The 24819-nt window shown below is 40.0% G+C and overlaps 1 protein-coding gene and 1 long non-coding RNA gene across 11 annotated transcripts in view; one reads left to right on the top strand and one right to left on the bottom strand.

Annotated features, from left to right (window-relative positions):
* The window catches only part of WWC2 (WW and C2 domain containing 2), a 99376-nt gene that overhangs the window by 64455 nt on the left and 10102 nt on the right, over positions 1 to 24819 (top strand). For 5 of the 10 annotated variants that reach the window (XR_014583888.1, XR_014583890.1, XM_083834832.1 and 2 more), the window contains 12 exons: positions 4348 to 4437; positions 6184 to 6653; positions 10182 to 10305; positions 12842 to 12922; positions 13006 to 13092; positions 14935 to 15127; positions 16829 to 16993; positions 17760 to 17878; positions 18541 to 18733; positions 20674 to 20838; positions 23365 to 23457; positions 24567 to 24809. Coding sequence is in view for 6 of the 10 variants with exons in the window: in XM_083834832.1 (XP_083690958.1) it covers positions 4348 to 4437; positions 6184 to 6653; positions 10182 to 10305; positions 12842 to 12922; positions 13006 to 13092; positions 14935 to 15127; positions 16829 to 16993; positions 17760 to 17878; positions 18541 to 18733; positions 20674 to 20838; positions 23365 to 23457; positions 24567 to 24809 (2023 nt within the window). In the remaining 4 variants the exon portion in view is untranslated. Of the gene's footprint in view, positions 1 to 4347; positions 4438 to 6183; positions 6798 to 10181; positions 10306 to 12841; positions 12923 to 13005; positions 13093 to 14934; positions 15128 to 16828; positions 16994 to 17759; positions 17879 to 18540; positions 18734 to 20673; positions 20839 to 23364; positions 23458 to 24566; positions 24810 to 24819 lie in introns of all 10 variants that reach the window. The other 5 variants (XR_014583889.1, XR_014583891.1, XM_083834829.1 and 2 more) reach the window with 1 other exon arrangement.
* Positions 87 to 16833, bottom strand: LOC310899000. Its single transcript, XR_014583907.1, has 2 exons — positions 16742 to 16833; positions 87 to 378 (listed from the first exon to the last, which is right to left on the bottom strand). It is a non-coding gene; the product is annotated as an uncharacterized lncRNA (long non-coding RNA).

Genomic DNA, 24819 nt, shown 5'->3' with positions numbered 1-24819 from the left:
TTTGTACTCATTACAGACCCTGAACTGTGCCTTGATGGGCTGTTTTCCTTCAGTAACTGTTCTATGTAGGTCTTAATTAAATTTGTTATTAGCCCAGTGGGCAGAAACACAAAGAAGTCTTCTGTACTCTGAGAGAATGCGAACACCCTGTATGTGCTCTGCAATATCAGTTGCTCTGCATTTCTTACCAGCATGAAAATGCCTGTGACAGATGTTAAATAACTGAGGAATGTCAACATACCAGCAGGAGGGCAATACATCATTCACTGGTGTCTGATAATAGCAGCAAACTATTTGAACTCAGGTTACAAAGATTATCTTGATTGTTGCAACATCTGAAGCCTTTCATTGTGAGTTTTATTGCACGCAAAAATGCAACTGAAAGAGAAAAAAGGAAAGGAAAAAAAAAGTTCAGAGGAGAAGCATAATTGCTGCAAAACTATCCTAACTTGTTGCTTCCTAACTGGCAACTGAAGCAACTCCCACGATAAATGGTATTAGACAGATTCAGAGTTGGAGAAAATCAAAGGTGACTGTCACAAATGGACTTTTCATCAACTGTAAGTGGAAATAAATTTATGGGAATCTCTAGCACACATAAAAATGCAATAAGCACAACATGTCACTTTATTTATCAGTGCAGTATGCCTTATTGAAGTAATATAATCAGCATTGTAAGACTTTCCTACTTCCCGCAGCAAGGAAACACCTGCTGGTCCTCCGTTTTCACTGAATGGTGAAATTCTTATTATTGACGTTAGAAGGCAGCTCCTAAATTTTAGCTGAGTAGTGAGGAAATTTGTTCTTGTTTCCAAATAGGTGTGTGTGAATTAGGCATGGATTTTAAATGTATTTGTATACATCCTAATATTTTAAACTGCACCATATTGAGAATCCAAAAGTGTTTTAGGATAATGGTTGTGTCCTACTGGAACTACGCTTCTACAGGAGAAATTACCTGTCTGTCTTAGTAGTATCCAAATTACAATGGCTCCATTGCTATCTGGCTTCCATTAATAAATGGACAATAAGTGGTAAATAATAAAATCACATTGACAAAAAATTTGAAACTAAGGTTTTGATGATAATGCCGTTGTAAGTAATAGCTAAGTCTTGACTGTTGCTGTAAATAATTAGCTTTTTACTTAGTCTTTGGTTTTGGTTTTGAATGTTTAGTGCCAAAGAAAATTGTGCACATAACCTTTTTCCCATACATGCCAGATGCCAAACTTGGAGTACCAAGGGGAAGAAAAACTGTTTCCCATTCAAGTAAAAGTGAAACAGCAGCTTTTTTTTTGTTTTGTTCTGTTTTTGTTTTTCCATGGATAGTGACACAGGTAGTTGTTATTCTTTTCTCTCTATTTTCTTCAAGTTATTCTCCTTTGATTTTTATCCTGCAGCTGAAAATGTGGAATTGTCTTCTGAGGTTACCATACGATTTCATGTCATACTCTGCTAGTTGAGGCAGTATTTATAGTGTTTTCTGGCTTACTTTTGTGCCATTTCAGTGAAGCTCCAATAATCTCTACCTGCAGCTCTTTATCATATTAAAACTGTGTTTCCCTTGATGACTTCAGAACGAGTCAGTTCTTTCACACCAAGCTATTTTGGGGGTTGTTTCTGGTGTGTCTGCTGTGAATGTAAAGAAAATCCTCATTTTTGTAGAGGCGTTCAGATGATGAAGCTTTTCCTGAATCTATAAAAACATTACAGTTAATTGTGTCAGATCAAATGTCGTCATTTTATTCCTTAGAGGTGAGGAAGATTGTGCTCTCCATTATCAGTGGAGGAGCCGCCCCACCTTCAAAGCACAGCACTGTCATTGCATTACTATTTTCTTTCATAAAGTTTCATGAATACCTTAGGTTTCTGGTCTTTCACTGATACTGATAATAAAGCAACAGCATAAGAAGCTGTGGATTGTGTCAAGAGCTTGATATGACAAGTTGTTTTTCCTTTCGTAAGTTTTTGGTGTTGTTTTTTTTTTAAGGGAGAAGAATAAACAGAAAACTTGCTCTGACTTACAAACATTGCCAGTGTAGCCCTGGGTTATTTTGGAGAAGAGTGCTGAAACTGCCACTAGTAGATGTACTTGGAGTCAGTTTGCAGAAGGAGGGTATAAATCGTAACATATCAGCTTCAAAAAAACAGACAGGGTTAGTCTAACTGCTCGAAGAAGCCTTCCAGCAACTGCTCAGAAATAGCTGCATTGTGGAACTGCTGAGAACTGCCCGCTGCTTTCTTTCCTCTGCATTTGTGTTAGGGAGAGATTCCATTACTTCTGGAGTCCTTGGCAAAATCTTCTAAGTAATCACAGACCTTTAGACGGATGCATGTTAATCTTCTTGATTGTGCTGTTGCCTGTAGTACTGGCCCCCCAGTCTTGTGTCTCGCAAACAGACGTGTCCACATGAATTTCCACTGAAAGGTGAAGTGTGTACATGTTAACGTTTTAATGTTTTTGTTTGCTTGTTAAAGATTTTATGCCTCTGTCATCAGTGTTAACAGTCTATGATCAAAACTGGAGAAAGGTATCTCAAATCACTCCTGCAATGAGCACTGGATGAATTCAGATAGGAGGGTTGCAGGGGGGGTTTACCCTGCTGATGGTTTGGGTGTTTACATGGTCTATGGCATATTAAAGATCCTGTCTATGCTACAAAGTAGGTTTAAAAGTATGGAATGTGGTTTGATGTAGGAGGGAAAAAATAGCTTGAATCTCAATTAGTTGTGGGATAATGAATTTATGTATTGAAAAGTCACAAAAGAGTTAACGAAGAGCACTGTTGCTTGAGAAAAGCAGGACAGATTGTGCTTTAAAAGAAGGCAGAAGGCACTATGTAGTAAAATGTGCTGGGAAGGAATGTCTGATGCCCTAGTTGAGCTTAATTCTTGGTTGGGAAACCTGTGTGCATGAGCAGAGAATGAAATACCGTGTTATGCTTTTACCAGCGCTAGCAGGTATTGGCAGATGAAGGCGTTACCGCGGTGTAGGAGCACATGCGGCGTATGCAGTGAAGTGGAAGTTCACACCCTGGCTGACCTCGGGGTAACTTATTCACCTTTGCATAACCCAGATTCGCTCGCTGAATGAGCATGGGTGTAAGCAAGTGCTTTTCATGCTTTGTTGAATTGAGGACTTAATGCCTTTTAACTGGTATCTTGCACTGGGGGAGCGAATTCTGGGAACTCTGGAGTATTTCCTTCACTTTGCATAAGAAAGCAATGGTTGATTTTTGGTTTTGTTCTTTGAAGTGTTTCTCTGCAGTTGAATTTTAATTTACACGTCTTTGAGATGCCAGAAAGGCCAGAGGAAAGGTTTCTGAGAATGAACCTGAAACCGTTTTAGAGTAATTTTTGCCCTCCCTCAGATTAGTTGCTTAAGAACTTGTTACATGTATCAGTTGACTGAACAGGGGCTAGAGGAGAATATACTAATCCACAACTACAGGAGGGTTTTAGCTGAATCCACTGAGGGAAAGCAATTTATTTGGCGTTGCAAATGGAGTGATAAAAGGGAGTTATAAAAGGAAAAGCCACTGTAAAGGTTATTGAATCCTTTCTGTTAGCAGCCAGCCGAAAGGAGTGGGAGAACCCTACCATTTGGAGCTGTAGAGCTAGGCTGGATGGCAGTGCAGGAGGTAATAATCCTGCTTTGTAATAAAGGTGAGCCTTGATAATGAGCATTACAATGCCATGTTGCACAGATGTGATGAAAAAGCAGTTGGGAATGTAGAAATCTTTACCAAGGACTCCTAAATAGGATCCGCCATCTCAGAGCCTTACGTTTGGATCCGGCCTGTTTGTTGTGCTTTATCTCTTGAGGAAGACTCTGAGATCAGAGGGAGAGCTTTAATTTTAAACTCCCTGCAGTGCTACCCCAAGTTCTCGCATTGTCAGCGTCAGTAGTGGTATTGGTGTCTTTTGCTGTTTGTGGTGCTGTTGTTTTCTTCCCCTGAAAGTATACTAAGTGAGAAGCCAATCTGTAGCGTGGCTTTATTAGTATTAGTGCAGATCTTATTTTCCTGAAGTTGCAGCTGTTTTCCCAGTGCTTGTGTGTTAGTCCTTGTTTCGCTTGGTGCAGTATGAACGTACCAACGTGCTGCTCACTTGCACGCATAGCAGGCTTCTTACAGTGCTTAGTATTCTGCAGTCAAAGTCACTCTGCTGAAGTGGTTGGGGTTTAATGACAGGATTGAGAGCTAACGCAGCCTCTTGGATTTTAGTAGTCAGCAACCAGATGAAAACGAGGGATCTTCACTTTGTTTCTGTCTTACCTGTGAGGTGTTTTAGCCTTGTGACTATTCAGTAATGCTTTCCTCTACTTACATGTACCTCTGTTTCCAGGTTGAAACTGGAGGAGAGAAGAAAAGAGTTGGTACAGAAACTTGAAGAAACTACAAAACTGACTACTTATTTGCATTCGCAACTTAGGAGGTGAGGCTGTACTGCATAATGTAAAACCTGGCTTCAGCAACAGTCTGGTGGACTTGGTTGTCTAAACTTCAGTCTTGGATTTTTCTCTTAGCTGGGGGCTGAACAAAATTTGTTTAATATTTAAGTAAGAAAATGCAAGTATAATAGCTTCAAGCATTTTGCCTCTGTGTGAACCTGGTGTACCTTCATATTTTTAGTAAATATTCAAGACCGGATTAGATGGATTTTTTTTTTTGGTATTGTTTCTATAATTAAGCAGAGATACATTTTCTTGCTCCAGTGTAAATAAATAAACAAATTGTGAATTCTCTAATTGGTCAGATCTCCAAAATGCTGTCACTGAGGAGACAAAATTGTTTCTCAGGCATCTGTGTAAAATGAGAAGTGCAGCCTTTGATCTGCATAATAACCGGAGAGGCTCAGTGCATACATGTGTACATGTAAATACTTGTGTGAATAGTTGGTTCTGATTTTATTCTTCAACACTGACTTGTGCCTTCTGTAGACAGAGAAGTACTCTCAGCAGGATATATTTTCCTCAGTCATTGTTTCAAAATATGACTCTGGGTTCATGAAATTCATAGTGATAACAAAGTAGTAATCAGTTACAGCAATTGTGAACTCAAACTCACTGCTCTGATGGGAATTCTAATATTTAACAGCTCATGTATTGTCCTGAGGAAGAGTTTTTCCCATTTCTGGACTGCGCTCTGGGCTACCAAACCATGTGTCCATTATGTTTATATGTATATTTATTTTCCTGAATTTGGTCAAACTCCTTATGTATCCCAGTGGGATACACCAGTCAAACAGGTGCATTAATGTTTGGGTACTGCTTTAAAAATCAAAATGGGTCTTTAAGAGGAAAAATGTTTTTAAGCATTTTTAAAGGTCCCCTCACAATAAGCCATACCATCCTATTTTGGCGGTCTAGGTTGGCTTAACTGTTTCAAACATCTCAGCCAGATCCTGTAAATTGCATCTTGATTGGTGATCAGTTAGAGAAACAGTCTTCTAGTCTTCTAAAAATCCACCACCACCACCCTTTTTTAATGTAGTTTGTAATCTTGTTTCTTTAAAAGGGGCTGCCTTGAATTATTTTTCCTGCTGTTTTTTCCCCATCAGAGTCCTCCTGAGCCAAGGCAGTGGCACGCAGTTTCTCTGGCTTGGCAGGGTTCCTTGTCTTCACTTATTAAGAGGAAAAGATTGCGTGTTATGGCCTGTGCCAAGCTTATGTATTTCCTGTGCGTGTGGAGTATCTTACAGACGCGAAAGTAGTTCTGCTGTGAGTCCTCTGCTTCTGAAAGCTGCCATTTCTCCCATGTGCTTCGGCAGAGAGCAGGCCGCATAAATTTCTCTGGAGGTGGCAGCAGTCTTCTGCTGTCATAAGCTCTTTCTTTTGCTGTGACATTGACCCCCATGAGCACCCACACCAGGGTCATTTGAGGGAGCAGAGCAGCTGAGAAAGCTGCTGTCACTGCCAGACCAGTTTGTCAAACGCTCAGCCTTCCCCGGAAGAAAAGGGGCCTTGGGAACAGGCCATAAGCTGTTTAAAGTGCACTGATGGTGTGCAGGTTGGGCATGCTGAGCTAAACCACGTATGATCGCATTAAAAAAATGCCCTGAGCAGCATTCAGTGTAAAAAATTGTTATGGTGCAGCTCCCAGTCAGTCTTATCTCTGCTCCTACTGTTTCTGCTGGTTCAGTTTAGTAACATCAGTGTACGTTTTTGTTCCTTCTTTGCAGCCTCTCAGCTAGCACGTTGTCTGTGTCTTCAGGGAGCAGTTTGGGATCGCTGGCATCCAGCCGGGGGTCTCTGAACACATCAAGCAGAGGGTCGCTAAACTCACTCAGCTCCACGGATCTCTACTATAACCCAGGCGATCAGATAACAGACTTGGACTATCAGTATAAACTTGACTTCATATTGCAAGAAAAAAGTGGTTATATTCCTTCGGGGCCTATCACTACTATTCATGAAAATGAAGTGGTCAGCTCCCATGGGAGACTGGGTTACAGTGACTCTCCTTCAGCTGCAGACCATCCCAAACTGAGTGAGCCTCCCAAATCCGTGACATCGCTGTCTTCCAGGTCCTCGCTGTCCTCGTTGTCCCCCCCAGGCTCCCCTTTGGTTTTAGAAGCTGCATTTTCTGTCTCGGCTCAAAATTCCCCTCTGCATCACCTCACTACAGACTTTGAAGACTGTGACCTTTCAGGTGATTTTGCAGGCATTAGTCTCTGTGAGAACCAAATGTTATTGGACTCTGAAGCCAGAGCAGGATCTCAGATTCCTACAGACGACAAAGATCTTAATGAAAGCATTAGGCAGCCTCTGCCTTCTCTACATGAAGGAAGTTTAGGTAATTAAAAAAAAATGTAATGTCAAATGTATACGTAACGTGAAGATTTCGAACTAACAGATGGCTTTTGAATAGAGAGATATCTCCTGTAACTGAGGAGTAGCTTGAACTAGTAGTAGTTTGTCGTTGTGGGCAGTAGTTCGGAGGGACACTACATAACTTCTAGCTTCAGGTGCAGAGAGCTGTGATCACCCCAATTCCATCTACATTTGTTCAACAGCTGTCTCAGAAGGGAAATTCATGTGTTACAGACTTTATAGCCTGAAAAATAACAGAAAAAATGAAAGCTGGATCTTGAAGACAAGGAGGAGGCAAGGTGTCCCTAGGTATTGACAGAACGTGTGGGGATAGGGCAAAAATACCTTGTGCTATTTCTTGGTAACTTGAAATCAGATGCTTTGTTTCTCACTGAAGGGTAAGTTACAAGCTGGCATCCTCAGTAAAAGAGATTTCTGGACTTAGAGTTAGAATTTTTATGTGCATTTGAACCTACTGTCACCAAAAGATCTGCAGTTCATTTTGGATGTGAGCTGAGGGACAGGACAAGTTACCACGTGCCATGTAAGTTACAGTGAAACTCTCTGCCTGTTTTTAACATGGATTTCATAGCTTTCAGCTTTTTATCCACCTGCGAGTTAGAACAGAGCACCTAAGCTAGTCTAGGTTCCCCCTACAGTCTGTGGGTAACTTCCAGAAGGATGAGTCGTCCGATCCCAAAACTTGCTTCCCTGTAAGGAAGATGGATGAATTATCCTGTGAGTTATTGAGGTAACTAGGTAATATTAACTTTGAGATGGCAGAATTAGGTGTAATGAATTCCGCTCCTAGTCTGTAGTAAAGGCAGTGCAACACAGGGTTCTCATATTGTCACAGCCTTTGGCAGAGTCAGAACTTCAAAAATCCCAGCTGCCAGGAATCAAAGGCTTGTCCTTAGAGCACTGACTTTGCTGCCAGTTGTTGAGGTTGACAGTGTGTTGTGCTTTCTCTGCACGTTTATTTATTGACGTTTCCTAGTGTCATGCAGCGGATCCATTTTGCCAATGACGAACCGAAGGAGCCAGATTTCCTCTAGCACAGAGCATGAAAAAAAACACATGAAATGCATCTCATCAGCACCCGATATTCCCAGTTCTGCATTTTTGGGGCTGAGCTAATAGTGAAGTAGCTAACAGAGAAGTTTGGGTGTCTTAGAATTAAAATATGGCGTAGCTAGAGAGTGCATTGTCCAGATATGTTACCAAGTTTGAACTCTTGTGCCGGGAATTTGCCAGTTTGGAAAAAAAAAGTACCAGGACGTATAGATACAGACACATTTTAATGAGCAAATTATTATTATTTTTTAATATCAAGGAATTGTTGTCACAACTGGTGGTTTATTAGCTTAGCTTAGTGCAATATTTTAGTAATTTCCATATTGACCAGTGCAATTTCCATATTGACCATGCAGAAAACATGGAAACATGGAAAGAAATTGGAGGTGGGGAGGGAGAGGGAGTGCCATTTTGTCCTTTGTCTTTTCAATATAGTAGAACACAGTAGTTATTTTGTTTTTGAGCTATCTTACAGAACATGGAAAAAATAGTTAATTTCCCTGCCCATATTTCAGCAGCATATCCTTTCCAAACTACCAACTTTCTGTCTGTCTTTGCAATCTGGCTGCAATCCATCTGGTCTGAAAGCTGAATTTAAGACTGTTTGGAATTTGGGAACACAGGGCTGTGAGGAATCATTTTTTTTGGAAAAATAATGATTTAAAGAAATACATTTTTCAAAGGCATTATGTGGTTGTCTTTTTGAGGTTTTTGAGGACCTGTAATTCCGGATAATGTCAGGGTATCTTTTAAGTCTACAGGCAGTTATGATTTTAAAGTATAAATTCATCCTGGTATTCTTCACACTGATACTTTCTTACGTAGGGTCACATATATGATGTAAATTATTTTAAAATCTGCATTAAGACTGCCAAAACGAGCACTCAGATTCTGAAAAGCCAGAAATTAATTAATTAAGCTTCCTATACCACAGGTTTCCACAGTAAAATGGGCCTCATGGTGAGGCTTCAATACGACAGAAGTGAGGTGTGGAGCTGGGGTAGGTTCAGTGTTCCTACTCTAATTTCCCTCTTGGAGCTGCTGCAGTGGTGAATGGGAAGGTTTTCAGCAAACTCAGCTTGAGGCATAAAACCTGCACGGAAAATTTCAGCGTGATAGTACAAGTTTTACAAGACTACGAGTCTGAATACTACAGAATCTGAATTTGGGGGTAGACCAACAGCTGAAGACAGTGTAGGTAGTATTTTCATGTCGTAAGCTACTGTGGCTATTTAGATGCAGCGCTCACCACCTGCTGTCTGTCCCTGACTTTTCTCCACAGGTGAACCATACACACATTTGCCCCTCTGTACATGTCCCTGCTGTCAGAAACCAAGTTGGAATATCATGTAGTTCTTCCACAGTCAGTCTCTGTCATTGTCAAAGTCAATTCAGACTGCTGTGGTAATTCCTAAGGGTAATCAATAAATCATGTCATCACCTTCACCCCTTGTGGTGGGGGGGAAGGGGAAGAGCACTTCATCATCAAGGAAAAAGCATTCCTACTGCCATAAATAAAAGCACAAATGCAGCAATCAATCGTCTAATCTGAAGCCTTAAATTTTAAACATTTTAACAAGATGTAAAGTCATGATTCAGGTGGGGACGATAATGCATACCAACATCCTCACCGCTCGGCAGATAAAAGTACTGCACAGGTCCTTACCGTACCACACTGCAGAACGTGGCTTTCAGTGAGTGCTGCTGCCTCGCTCTGTGAGACTGGCACTTGAGTAGGAGCTGAAGATTAAAGGTGAGCAGTAGCTGATAGTAAAGACTTCATAAAATAAAATAAAAAATTGATGATAGTAAACTAGAGGGTGTTTTTCATTTCTAGTAGTTAAATTGCTGGGAAGAGGGCTTCTGTCTGACTTCTGAATATTTAATAAACAGTCGGCACTCAGTCACTTTGCATGTAGCTGAAGTGTTACAACAGTGCAGAATGTGAACATGGTAAATGCAGGTTCGAAGATCAGGATAATGGGAGTTAATAATGAAGATAATGAAGGATAATAACTAGCTCAACTGATACAGGTGATGATAGAAGCATGTATCTTTGGAAAGGAATAATAGTTGTACATTTTGAAGTTCATCAGTTTGGAAATATCCCCTAGACAGAATATGCAGTAACAGTAATAAAGTCTCAGAATGTTTAATGATGTGGAACAAAACTAGTCTGTGATACTCAGTTAAGGGTCACTGCTTGCAACTTGACGGCTTTCTAAGCTATGCACTTCTCTTTTCCTGACTGTTAATCTCTTGGACTAATTTTCCTTCTTCTTTCTTTTCATAGGTGTTGACTTACCAAGAAGAGCAGCTGGTCACCTGCTTGCAGAGAAAACAGCTTGTGTATCTGCTGCCGTGTCTGACGAGTCTGTAGCTGGAGATAGTGGTGTATATGAAGCTTCTGTGAAACAGTAGGTTTGAGAAATAATGCAAGCCTTCCCACCAAAAAATTACACATACCTATAAGCAGTTATGTAATATCAGCGTAGGGAGTTCAGACATTCTGTACAGGTTCTGCCATGTGGCTGTATTGGCACTGCTCAGAGTGACTTTTGTTACTTACTGTTTTGTATAACTCTTATGACTGCAAAGCATTTTGCTGGAATATTTTCTTTGTTAAAAAAGTGGGGATTGGAAAGATGAGAAGATCCCTAGTTGAAACATTAGTATAAAAATAATCCAAGCTAGGGTTTAATATTCACGCTTCACTGTGGTGGACAGCATGCAAGAAGAAAAGTATTTGCTATCAGTGCTTTTTGACAAGACATGACTTCCATGGGATTCTTCACACTTGTTTATATGGTATTTTCACTCTTCTAGCAGCAAGAAGAATAAACTTTAGACTGGATAACAGAAGACTGTTGCGAACTGTGAGAGAAACTAAAATCTTTATTTTCTATCTCAGTGTTGGCAAGTTCTTGACATGAATTTTTTGTCCTTTGAGTATTCTGAGGGCTATTTTTGCATGATGCTTACAAAGATGTAGATGCATGTCTTCTGTTGCCAGGCTAAATGCTTTTTTATTAGGACAGATGAAGGTGCATTATGGTATCATAAATGGGCTTTATTGGCCTCTGGTAAAGGTATTTCTACTTGTGCAGTCTTTCACAAATTAAAAGGTAACAAAAATGGATTTCACTAAACAGAAAAGCACAAATGAAAAAAGGATTTGACATGAAGTATTACAATGGCCATTCCATCTCAGCGTAGATCATGGACCCATACTTCACCTTGAATTCTGAATCCTAGTATTAGTTTGCTCCCTCTGTTCAGTTCGACCTAAAGCAATTTCGTACACTGAAGTAAAGTTCTGTGTATAAAAAGGACAGCACTACTTCTTTCAGAAAGCATTTCCTTGCTGTACGGGTGATGGAGCACTGGAATAGGTTGCCCAGAGAGGTAGCAGAGTTCTTCCTTCGAAGTGGTAGTGGAGACTTGCTTCCTTCTTTGAAGATCTTGGAGATCTTCAAAGCTGCCTGGATATGGTCCTGGGCTGTCTGCTGTAGGTGCCTGAGCAGGGGGATTGGACCAGATGACCTTGAGGGCCCTTCCAGCCTCAACCACTCTGTGAAAATTCAGCCTTCACTTGACAAAGCGACTGCAATTGTTTGGTTTGATTCACTAGTCATTGGTGTCTTTCCACTTTCAGTTCTGAGCCACTGTGATCAGAATTTGCCTTCTGCTCTGGTTATAAGCACAGTGGGTAGAAATGAACAACCACTGGACCAAAAGCCATGGATGTTCTGTGAAGCTCTTTAGTTGTCCTCTCCAGTGACTGGAAGGATAGCTGAAAACAGAACCAATTCTTGTTTTTTCCCTGCTATTACTCAAGAAGAGAGAAGAAGAGATGGTTGCATCCACTAAGCCTGTACACAAAAGCAAACCATTGCCATTTGTGCATGCTAAGATTTACAGACACTAGGTTTTCTGTGATAGCTCCAGGTGTGGACGTTCTTAATTCTTACTGAGTAGGAAGTAGTGAAGAGGTAAGAAGTGCCTCTGTGTGATTCGCTTATGTTTAGTAGAAGTATCTTTATGAGCACTCTGTATGGAATAACTTAAAATTTCTCGGTGTGCTCCTGAAGTTACAGTATAGTGATTTCCTTTGTATAGACCAGTCCTTTGTGTTGAGTCATTTAAGGCAGGGGAGGAAATAAATACACCCTATCATATTAGCCAGCTGCTAGGAAATGACTAGTAAAGGGAAACCTCTAAATGCAGAGTCTTAAAATAACCCTGTCATGTCTTGGTAACATATGGGATATCTGTATCATTCTCCACATTTCCTATTTTGACTACCGTTTAGTGATCCCAACAGTCTGTTTTTAAAAATAATTGAAACATATTAATACCACATCCTCATTGAAACCTCACAGAAAATGACTGGATTTTTTTTGCCACACTGATTCTCTGTAATTCCATTCTGTACTAGTTGCTCTTCAGCTACAAGGATTGAGTCCTTTTGGTTCTTTGAATGGCTTTGAAAACAGGCTCAGAAGAAAGATCTTTCTTGTTTGCACAGAAACCTCTTCATTATAGAGTTCCTCTTAAATGTTCTCTGAAGCAGTATTTCATATGCAGCATACATGTGGTCTGGTGCTTATTAGAAACCTTAATTTCCAATTTTGTGTTCAGGGGGATAAAGAAGTACTAAACATATATAAAAAGTCATCAGTTTTTCTCTTGCCTTTTAGTCTGGCCTGCCTCAGTAATCAGCATAAGGCCTTTCCAGCTCATTACTGGAGTTGTCAAAACATCCAGGCACCAACTATCTTAAAACAGGAGTTGCTATTACGTAGGCCATGAAATTCTCATTTGGAGTGCATGCTGCAATTAAATCAGCCTGTTTAGGAGAATATATACACGTTCTGTGTGTGCGTACGTCAATTATTGCTGAAATCTAAGTACAGTTTTCCTAACAATTGAGTATTTGCTTGTTTGCCCTAGACCAAACGAAACCGAGGACATTGTATATAGTGAAGATGATGCAGCAACTCTCGAGGCTGCCCAGGTACAAATAGGACTCAGGTGAGTGACCAGCAAAGGGATTATTTCTCTTCCTATGTAAATGTAAATGTTGAGCTTTCCTCATATTGTCCTTTCTTTAACAGATATGACCACAGCAATTCAAGTTTTGTGATAATCATAGTCCAGCTCAGAAATCTTCCAGCGTTTTCTGTCCCCCTTGGCTCTAAAGTGTAAGTCAAACAATCACTGAGCAGTAGTGTTGAAATATGAGAGTATAATAATACACTGTGTACATTTTCCAAAGGAATGGATTGATTTACTGCTTAAGAACACTAAAATACGTATAAAACATTTCTAACCATAGTAGTACTTAGCTTTTACAGATTGTATCAATGCTGCAGGAAAAAGAAGTTACCAGAAAATTTGCACATTAAAGTGGAATAATTAATATTTGTGTCAGGGGCATTTATGATCACCTGGGAAGATAGAGGTTTGTCACAGCAAAATCTGAGGCATTGATTGACATTTAAACTTTTTTTTTTTAATTAAAATGAAAGTAAGCACTCAACAAAGCCAGTGAGCACTTCATCTTTTATTTGTCTGTTTACCCATCATTTTGGCCTGATGCCAATAAATTGGCTAACAAATATTGAAAGAATGCTCCAGTGAACCATCTTTTAAACACAATTTTAATATACTCTATCTACTATTCCTACTTCTTTTCTGAACGTTTCCTAACTGTATTACTTAATCTACTAAAACGGCTACTTTCAGTAGACCATACAAATTGCTCAGCTACACTTACGTGAATACCACAGCAGCATTACTGAAATTACATTACACTGCCACTTAACTTTGGGATTGGTTTGTCAAAAGGCTGTACGCCTGCTCTCCAGGCTTGATAGCCAAACAACTTAGATCTTACTCTTTACCCCAAGAAGCTGAACATAATTGGGGAATAAAAGATATGCCTAAATTCAGAAAGCAAAATCAAACTTTTCCCAGACCTAATTTCTTCTGTTTCACTTCATGTAAAACTAAATTTTTAATAATACTAACAGTATGTATAAAATCACTACCAAAAGATACAGTAATACTGCTGTAACTCTGGGGAGATTTTTTTTTCTCAGAAAGTTTTTTGCAGAATACTTTTCCTTGGCCCACTTGTTCTTCTTGCTTTAGCTAGCTTCATTGCATTCTATTCTACAGTGAGTATTAATAATATTTAAAGCCAATACCAGAAACAGGTTAGTAGGCACAGAGAAGATGCAAAACAATTACTGGTGCTCTATTCATGTGTATGAGGTGCTGTGCACTAGGTAAATAACATCAACAAATTGCATTAGGAATGTCTTCACTCCATCAAATCACCATTAAAGTGAGACTTTCAAGTTAGGTGTTAACTACCTTTATTCACACAGTATCCATCCATATTTGTTAAATAAATAGAATGTGGCTGCCTAACAATTTCAAGACATTTCCTGAACTGAAGTTCAGGCTTTCAGGCCGTATTCTTTTAAGTCTCACTTCATGTCTTACGAATTAGTCTTAAGCAGCTATGGCCCTAACTATTTTCTTCCTCATTTTTCTTAGTTTTCTATTTTCTTTGAAGTTTTTGTATCGTTTGCTTTTTTAAAAGATTAAAGGACATGTTGCTGCTTTTCAGTGCTGCTCACATTGTTCTAAGACTTTAGTTTTTACCTCTACATTTTTTATTTTTTTTTGTAACTAACGTTAAGATCATGTTTCCTCCTGTCTGGGGCATGGTCTTCACTGTTCCCAGTACTACACCAGAGGATAAATTTGGATAGAGCCAGAAATAGCTACCTCTTTTGCTACTACCATCCCAGTTGCAGACATTCCTTTTGGGGAAATGCTTGTGCAAGGCATGGGGTGGGGGGGTAGTTTTTCGGCCCCTTCTCTCTTTTTCACCTATTTGATTCCACCTCTGATTTGCTGCTGTTTGATTTTCTTGGCATGCAGTCCTTTAGATAGTGGGGTCAACTTCTATCACACATCGCCAGCAAGTGCTAGTTTAAATACAGGTAAAGGTTTTGTTTTGTTTCCGGCAGGTATATTAGAGTAGCAGTACTTCCATCCTCAACCGATATCAGCTGTCTGTTCCGCACAAAAGTTCATCCGGCCATGGAGACCATTTTATTCAACGAGATATTCAGAGTGGCCATTTCCCAAGTAACACTGCTCCAGAAGACGCTGAGAATAGACGTTTGTGCTGTCAGTAGAAGTCGTCGGGAGGAGTGCTTGGTATGCAGGTTTACTTCTGGCTTTTTTTGGCATGCATTTGTTTATTGTGTCTCCTCTAATTTTTGATGGTCAGGGCCACTGAAATTTCACAGTACTTGCTTCAGATTTTTTTTTTCCTATTCATGCTTATTGATTTAATACTTGAAATACTGCCTTTCTCTGAAATTCCAGATACACGATCTAAGCCTGGATGGGTGTTTTAGGAGGTGTTTTGATAATTCTAACACTGCATTACCTTAAGCCTTTAGCTATAGACTGGTACTGCAGCTTTGCAGTTTTAGATATTAAAATAATCACAAATTTAATGCAACATTACTTTAACACTAGATTGTAAAAAGCTGAATGAGAGGCACAATAAATCCAAAAAAATCATTGTGAACCCTACTTATCAAAACTTGTCACAAAGAACAAAATTAAGCTAAATAAAGTTTTGCACATTGTTGTAGGTTATATTAAGTCCACTTTTTTAGCCTTTGTGATCTGTAGAAATAATAATAAGGCATAACATTCATAGAACAGCCTATTTCAAACTGGCTTTCTTGTATTCTGTTGTTAATTGTGGTCATTGCCTGATCAGTGAAGCTTCATTTACTTTCAGATTGCTTTTGCACTTTCTGGTGCAAATCAGCTTACTTTTTCACCACAAGTCTGTCTTAGTAGCACAGTGAGATTTTTAGTTAAAACACCCTGAAGAGATGCTGGATTTCTGTAAGGGTTCATCAGACCAGATTACTGGGAATGGCCTCTCACTTTCAAAAATGCAGAAGTTAACTTAGCTCCTGGGGGATGCTTTGGCCTTTCTCAGTGTGTTAGCAGACTGAACTCATCAGCTTGACTGATGTGAAGAAAACCAAGAGGTTTCCCCTCAGGTGAAGGAACAGTCAAAGAACAAAAATGCAACAGAATGGAGGATTCAAAGGTGAAGGAAAAAAAACCAACAATAAAAAACAACGAACCAAAAGACACAAGGGCTAATCACAGGATCAAATGAAAGACTTGGGAATATGACCCCTAGCAGAAAGCCCTGGGCAACATGACCAGAGTCTTGGCAAGAGCTATGTACTTAGCCCAGTAGCTGTGAGGATGATTTGTTTTGCCAAAGAACGAAGGGTTGTAATCTCCAAGGCACAGCCCCAAACCAAGTATTTTATAATTTCCCAGAGTGCCAACTCAGTGGATGTTAGTGCTTGTCCAAATGAAAGGGTTTCTTAATCTCCTTTATATAGTGTCTTTTCATCTGCTTCCTCACTGGTTAGAGCAAACAAGGTCATCCATTATTGTTTGCTGTATTGATGATTTTTGTGGTGAAATAACTGAAAAAAATTGACTGAAACTTGCTGCTCCACGAGTTGACGCTGCAGGTTTCACTGACACAGTTTTCCTTTATTGAATGCTATAGGAAGCAGGCGTGTGTTATGTTGATAGAAAGGGATTTGTGTGCATGCATGTGGGGAGAAATTCCATATACTGAAACAAAAGACAGCAAAATGGACAGTGTGGGCCTTCCCATGTACTTCTCTTTATTTTGTTTAATTAGAAAGGGAGGGAAATAGAAAAATTGTACAGTTAAAAAGAAAATTAAGATCCATGTCAAATTTGTGCTGCCTAATTTACCTGATAAATTCTGTAGAATTTATTTTCAGCTGTCTTGCAGGAAAATGACAGATTTAAACTTCTTTCTTTCCCTTTATTTTTGTGCAGGCTGGAACTCAGATCAGTCTGGCAGATTTATCGTTTTCTGATGAGACTTGTACTCTGTGGTACAACCTTTTGCCTTGCAAGCAAATTCCTGGCAAAAAAAACAAGGAACAGAATGAAGAATCCATGTTTCTGTTAAGCAAGCAGCCTTCGGACTCATTGGACTTGGTGAGTGATGTGTTGGCTATTACTGTAATAACAAGGAAAAAAGCCAGAGACTCTACTTGTCATTGCGCTATGATTATGTGCGTATTAATTGTCCTCCCCCAAGACCCAGTCTTGCAGTTTTGTTCATATTGACTTTTTGTGTGAGTGAGTCTTATATGGTGTTACAAACCTGCTGCTAAGTGTGGCTAGGGATGAGGCTTCGTAGTGGATTACAAAATTGCACTCCAGTTCACAACACTTGAGCCGTTTCTTCTTGAAAATAATCTTAACAAAGCTTTTATTAACTTTACCATTGACTTTCATATGCGTGTATTAAAAATTGCTATTTATTATTTGAATTTGTGTGCTTAAAAAAAACCATTTATGCAAAACACTTGCCAATTTTTTCTAGTTAAATAAGCTTTTCTGCTTCAATGCCTCCTTAAAAGAACTACATTTAAAATGTGACTCTAAAGAGCAATGTGTTTTTTTTTTACCTAGTGATATTACAAGTATGAGGGGAAAAGAGAGACAAGGTATTACAGGATGACAGAAATATATTTGATTCCATGACCATTTTACAAATAATCTACTTTTGATTGAGATTTATTAGTTAATGTGCTATACAATGACAATTCAAACCCCTTGTATTTGTGATCTAAGTTGCATTTTTGCTGGCACCAGGGAGCACCAGGGTAATACAGCTCTTGTGGGAGTTGTGATTTTAATTTTTGCTTATGTTATATATCACTCAGTTCTGTTTTTTCCTCTCGTTCCTTGTAAGCAGGATGCTGTGTCAGCTCTCCTGGAGAGGACATCTGCTGAGCTGGAAGCAGTAGAACAAGAGCTGGCTGAAGATGAGGAGGAGGAGGATGAACAGGAGCAAAGGGGCTCTGAGGAAGACTGGTAAAGCCACTTTTTTCCCCTTACTGTTCAGGCCTGCATCTGCTCCTTCTCCCTATCCTTAGGCAAACAAAAGGGCTGTACTTCCAGAGGAGATGTCAGTGAGGGGACCCTCATTCTCCTTTGTGATCAATTCATTCACCTTCTTTTAGGTTTACAGCGTCTTGGCTGCTCTGTTAACTCCCATTGCCAGTGCCCCTCCGTGCACGTCTTCCTGTGAACCCATCTGGGGTGTCTAAGCCACTGGAGGTGTACTAAATGTGTCATATTAAGTGTTAGTTGCAGTAATAGGATTTGAAGGGAGACCTGCTGCCCAACAGAGTCAGCGTGTAGGTGCTTCCACCGATCATCTTCTTTTCGAATAAGCTGTGAACTTTTTGTGACCAAAGTCCTTCAATGTTACCAGCATGCAGCTATAGTATATGGCACAGTGTTATCGTAATGATCCTGAAGGTGACCTGTAGTAGAGCTTGCTGGGTTTTACTGGTGCATATAATGAAAAGTGCTTTCATGTGAACTTCTTGGAACCATTTCAGTGATACTCATTTTCCCTGTCAGGAAAACGCATACATTATACATGGGTGAAGGCCTTCCAATATCTTTATGGTGGATATGGTGGGCTTTATCACTTCAAGAATAAACCTGGGCTACTTTTGTTTGTACAGGTTAGAAATGCTCGTAGAAGCATCTGATGAAATTGTTGACGAAGAGGAAGATGGCATTAAGCTGGCAGTAGAAGGCAGCTGTGCTGATGACATGGGGTTATTCATTGATGCAGCAGAAACGGAGGAAGACAAGGACAGAGAGAACAATGATGAGGGCCATGAAAGCCAGCAAGCTGCGGTAATACTAACACTGGTGAGTATCTTGGAATATGCATTCCTGTGGTATCTTGCTATGTCTGTAGACCTGTTTCTGAGCAGTTAATCTAGAAATCTGTCACACCTGAGCATTCACAATTTGATGTGGCATTTGCTGTAGGACTTGTATGTACTTTTAACAAAACTGGTGTGGTCTCTTCTGAACCATACAGAAGGCATTTAACAGATATGCTACCCAGAGCTTTTAAGTTAAAGACGATTAATTAAAAATGTCAATCTTCACCTTTTCTTTTTTTGTTGCACAGTGAGAATATTTAAGGTACAGGTGCAGTTCAGTAGTTAAAATATTCCTGCATGCCCATTCATTGTTGCCTATTTTCTTCTGATTTATGTGCTCTGTTTCCCTTCTAATAAATAGGGGGAGAAACAGAACAGGGGTCAAGATCTCTAAACCAATGAGGGGATTTCATTATTTCTTCTCTTTATATTAGGGCATGAAATACAAAAACTGCTTTGCAGGGCAGATGCAGAAAGACTAATTTAACATAAAATTCCAAAATGTACATTAAACTGTGTACTGTTGAACCACTCACACACTGCACATAACAAATTCCACGTTCTTGTTAACTGTTTACCTAAAATTATACTCCACCATTTGGAGAGCACCTTTAGAAAACCTTTCATACAGATGTGCTTGATGTGGTAGCACAAACTCTAGAAATAAAATTTTAAGAATGCTTTTTAGCATTTTATTGAAAGTACTGGTGCAGATATTAGACATACAGATTCTGTAAAATAGCAAGGTAAAAAGAATGACAGCTTGATCCTTCAAGTTTGTGACAATACAAAAGTTTGACACCTCGGTGGACTTGCTGGAAACTGTAATTAACTTCCAATTAATGTGGAAAGATGCCAAATGAACCGAGGCTGTGGTATAAAAGGACTGACAGTCTTCTGGGTAGCAGACAAATATAGATCAAAGCTCTAACTCAGCAAGGGGAGACATCAAGGAGACCATCTGAAGGTTAGACACACACATAAGTCTTTTGCTAAGCCAGGGCTGGACCCGGACAGTGAGTGAGAGACATAGCAGACCTCATTACAAACCAGCCACAGCACAGATGATCTTGTGCCAGAGCCTCTCAGGGTTGCAGTTGTGCTATTTAGGCCCTTGTATTTATCACCTACGCGTTCAAAACCATGGACCTCATTAAACTACCCGAGTTGGAGAAAATGCCCCAATGCACATCAGTAATATCAAACGTGCCAGCTGCTGCAGTGCTTGTTGTAGCCCTGCTGTCAAGGTGATTGCTGCGTGTTAGCACACACTGCGCCACCTATGGGGATGTTGCACCTGAGGCTCCCCGTGACACTCTTGGGGCAACCATACTAGGCAGTGGCCCCTTTTGAGGGACAGCAGCTAGAAATGTCTTCTGCCTGGGTTTCACAAGGCTGGCAAAGCTCTGTAGATTGTCACATGGAAGTCCTGCTGCTGGGCCGTTGGGGCTGTGTGACTGTATGGAAGGGCCAGGGCAATGCAACTTTCCCAGCTGCTGCTTGCAGGGTGCCCGAGCACCATCTCGGGCATGGCAGAACCTCGTTTTTCTGCAAATGCAGAACAAAGCCAAAATGCATAGTCATAACAACAATAATAATAATCTCTGCAAATGGCAAACCAAAACACTTGTACCATGGCAGTATCAGACCATCTGCAGGGCAGCAAAGGCAGAAGCCTTCGTTCTGTAGGATACACAGGGTACCTTCAAAGACTCCCCCCAGTGCCTCTACACATTTGGGAGTTTTGCTTTTCTTTACTTGCCGCAGCTTCTCTGTTATGTGCAAGATGATTTTTGCTACTGGTATTTTTCCATCCCCTGTAAGGAGACAAGAATGCCTGTAGAATCCAAAGACAGAGAAACTATGCAGTGGCATGTGTCTTGATACAGTAGTTCTTATAAACCACATTTCTTTTGATAGGTTGATAAAGAGACTAACACTGAGGAACCAGTTAATGAGAATGCAACAGTCCGACCCAAGGACAGGGCCAGCTGGAGCTCCAGACAGCGTCCCTTTGTCAGGAACAGCATGATAGTGCGCTCACAAACCTTCTCTCCAGGCGAGCGGAACCAATACATCTGTAGGGTAAGAGGAAAAACACTTGGAATGAAGAGCTATTAACTAAAGAGTCATTTAACTTCTTGGGAATGATGCATTAATGACAGTGAGTCATGTACCAATTTTCCCTGCAAGAGGCAGAGCCTGTGCTTTCTCTCAGTTTGTTCTTTCTCTAACTGACCTGATGTGTAGTAGAACTGGCTTCAGCAAAGTTTTGTGCTCTTGCAAAACTCCTTTACTAGGGCAAAAATAGATCCTACTGAAGAGAAGTAACAAAATCCTGTCCTGTGCTGGTTGTCTGCAAAAAGTGTTTTGCTGCACATGAGCAGCTACGGCTCTCACACAGCAAAATAATTTGTTAAAACAAAATAGAGTTCACTGTAAATTGCCATTACATTAACATATTTTAATAATATAACCATTTAAATGTAACAGTGTGGAAAGAGCTCAGTCATCAGTTGTAAATATCACTTTGTATCGTAACTGGTTTTAAACCTGGGCAACCCAAATCCTGCTGTAATTACCTATTTGAAGGATGTGTGAGCACAGCCTAGGGGCTAAGTTTTAAACATGGCTATGACGACAAAGTTCTCCAGTCTCTATTGATGGTAGTATGGGAAGGAAAAAAAAAAAAGAATATTTAAATTATCAACCCTGTTGCTGCTAAGCTAACTGAGAAAATCATGTATTTGAAGATTTAAAGCATGGACTACCAGCTCTATAGATTGTCACTTACAGACACCCTAGAAAATGCAGGTTATTTTGATCTTCAGTTTCTACAGGCTACTCACACAAGTATGACTTCTTAAAATACTTGATGCTTTAATTCTTCTCCAGTTCAGTTAGAGGTGGTTGTGTTTATCATTTGGAAATGGTAATGTTGGTTGCCTCTCTACGATTCTCATTGACCTAAAAATCTATAGTCAGTATGTAAATATTTAAATAACTATTCATACATATGAATGAAAAGTAGTGGATAGCATTGTAACAATCTGTACATGATTTGGATAGATCATTGGCTGAATTCAGAACTTAGCCTTCATTTTAATTCCTGTATACTGGCAACTGTCTGTAGTGGCAAAAAAAAAAGGGGGGGGGGACCATTAACTTAGCGCCTGTGGAGGTCTTTTACAGGAAGTAACGCTAGGTGCTCTGATGGTTTAGTTAGTATAAACCCCTGAGGTTTCTGCATCCATAAAGTTCTGCACTTTTGTAGCTTAGAAACTTGCCACGTACCTGCTGCCTGAAGCCAGAACCTGAAATAACAAGCTGTGACCAAAACACAGTCTCTGTCATCACGTACAGTATGTCCTGGAAGCAAAGTAACCAAGAAAAAAACCACGTTTGCACAAATCCATCTTTTGCAGCTTCAGAAATACTCGTGGTCCGTTGCCTGGGCTCAAGAGTGGGCACTGTAGCTGCATCCGACTCTGTGGATAGGGCTGAGCACTCGTGTCTCCGCGGTCCTAGTCCCCAGTGAACACCACCAGCATAGCCGGCCTTCCTTGCTCTGTGGTACCGTACTCGAAAGCACGTGAAGGGTGTGCTCTGGCTAGCTGCCAGCTGGTCTCTTTTCAGAAGAAGTAGCCCAGCTTAAGAAAGCACCTGTTCTCATATGATGTTACGGCAAACAAATAAAACTATTTTTGAGGCCTAAAGCACAGACCCAAAGTCTGTTGGCACCTTTGAAAAATCTTCCTTGAAAAGTGCTTAAAGTGGTGGTCAGTGATGACCACCACCTGTGCGTATCCAGGGGTGAGTTCCCAGCAGCATCTCCATGGTGAAAAGACAGACTTCTCTCTAGAGAAGTGTATTCATATTGCAAAAGTATTTTATTTCTCACCCCCAACTCCCAGTCAGTCCTGTATAAACATGATTTAGGGCTCTGGCAAGTTGGTTATTGAAATGTTAGCGGAGTGATTCTTTTTATCTGTCCTTCTCTGAGGAGGTGAAAATAAATATTTAGATAGATGCTTCTGTTTTCTTTGAAGATTTACCACCACGCATGTTGATGCATCTAACAATCAGCCTGCATTGATGTATATGGGACTAATGCTATAACTAAGAAAAAAACTACTGTTGTTCTGTGGTGCATATTTGAGAAGGAAAAAGTACTTCTGAATGAAGCTGTACGCACACCTGTACTTGTTACAAATAGTAATACAAAAAAACAGGTGCATGTCTACAGAAATTTTCCTTCCCTGTGGTAAATTTGTTAAAGCCTGCCCCAGGTAAATGAAATCCGTAATAAATGAACTCCATAGTATAGTCTGCAGTCATACAGAAGCCACCCAGTGATTTGGTGGTACTTAATAGCCAGTTATCTTCCTTGATTTCTGAATAGTCTACTTACTGTTCAGTAAGATCAATGATTGTCTTGGCATAGGAACAGAAATTTAGAGTAGACGCTCTAGTTCTCTTTTTTTGTATTTTATAGTAAGAATGACCTATCTGTATGATCAACACTGAGGTTTTCGGACTGGCTTTATCAATACAGATGTATCTGTATGTGAAGATGCTTTATATCTCTGTTCATTATGTACATTTTGACAGTTGAATCGAAGTGACAGTGACAGCTCAACACTAGCCAAAAAGTCTCTCTTTGTGAGAAACGCCACAGAAAGGAGGAGCCTAAGAGTTAAACGGGTGAGTGCTGCGTTACCTGGATGGTTTAAGGCTAAGAGTTTGGAGATGAGGAATAGCAAATAACTTAAGCCATATGCTTTATTTCAAGTATTTGAGGAAAAGTGATGCAAGTTACCAGATGTAGACTTAAGTTTCAGGTTGAGACCTCCCCACAATGGTCTTCATCCTTCACCATCCTCCACTGACAAAGCTTATGTTGCTCTAGTTGTGGCTGGAGCCAGCTGGTGCTCAGCATTGCAACATCTACTATTGGATTTTAACGTGTTACTGTCAAAGCAGTCTGAGTTAAAGAACCGTAGTGTTACAAAGAGACCCAAGGCAGCTTAAGCTGCACAGATGTGAACATCAGCAGCATGCATCTTGAGCAAATTTTGATGGAAATTTCAAGGATTCAGACATGCTTTTAAAGTTGATTTACTCTTCTCCAAGAGTGTATGAGTAATAAAGTGACTGAAGGAGAAGAAAGTAAGATTATATTTATTTTACATAGAGTTCATTCTTATAAGTTGTGAGGTGTATTTTAATCTTGATTGTAACTAAAAATATGCTTCCCCAGAAGGGTTGTTACCAGGTAGCAGGATTACATTTGGCATAAGAAAGATGTATAAAATAGCCTAGGACAGCTTGTACTGCCCAATTTATTCATGTGAAAATGCACAGTGAAAGGATAGTAAATAAATGTGAAGTATACGAAAAAAGTGCCTGTTTACAGAGTTCATAACATTGTTTGCTTGGTCCTTGAAAAAGCAAATTTTGAGTATAAATAAATAATAAAATAAATAATAAATAAATTATATAGTTGAAATCTGTGGGGAAGTCTGTGTAGTTTTGGACTACTGGTATTGTGCTGTCCTGAGGATCAGACCAGGGTTTTTTGGTTTTAACCTGTCAATATATCATTCTACAACTGGTTGGTGAAACTTTTGCACTTATTTTTAATTACTGACCGAAGAATAATTGCAGAATAGATGGATGTTTGGATGTGGATCTTATCATAGCAACTTTCTGCTAACAGAAAACAGTTGAGCTTTTCTGAATGTATTCTGTCAAATTCTGCACTAGCCTTTCTGGATATTAATTTTTATTTTTCTCTTTCCCAAATGATTCAGCCTGTTTGCCAACCGATCATGCGAAGAGCTATGCAAGAGTGCCCTATCCGCACTTCCCTTGACTTGGAGCTGGACCTCCAGGCGTCACGCACACGACAGAATCGGCTGAATGATGAGCTTCAGGCCTTGCGGGATCTTAAACAGAAGCTCGAGGAAATGAAAGGTAGAGGAGAGACAGACCTTCCCCTGTGTGTGCTCGAGGATGAACGATTTCAGAAACTCCTGAAACAAGCTGAAAAACAGGTATGAGCAG

The sequence above is a fragment of the Anser anser genome, assembly GCF_964211835.1.
Source record: "Anser anser genome assembly, chromosome: 4".
Taxonomy (NCBI): domain Eukaryota; kingdom Metazoa; phylum Chordata; class Aves; order Anseriformes; family Anatidae; genus Anser; species Anser anser.
This window is presented reverse-complemented; position numbering and strand designations above follow the sequence as displayed.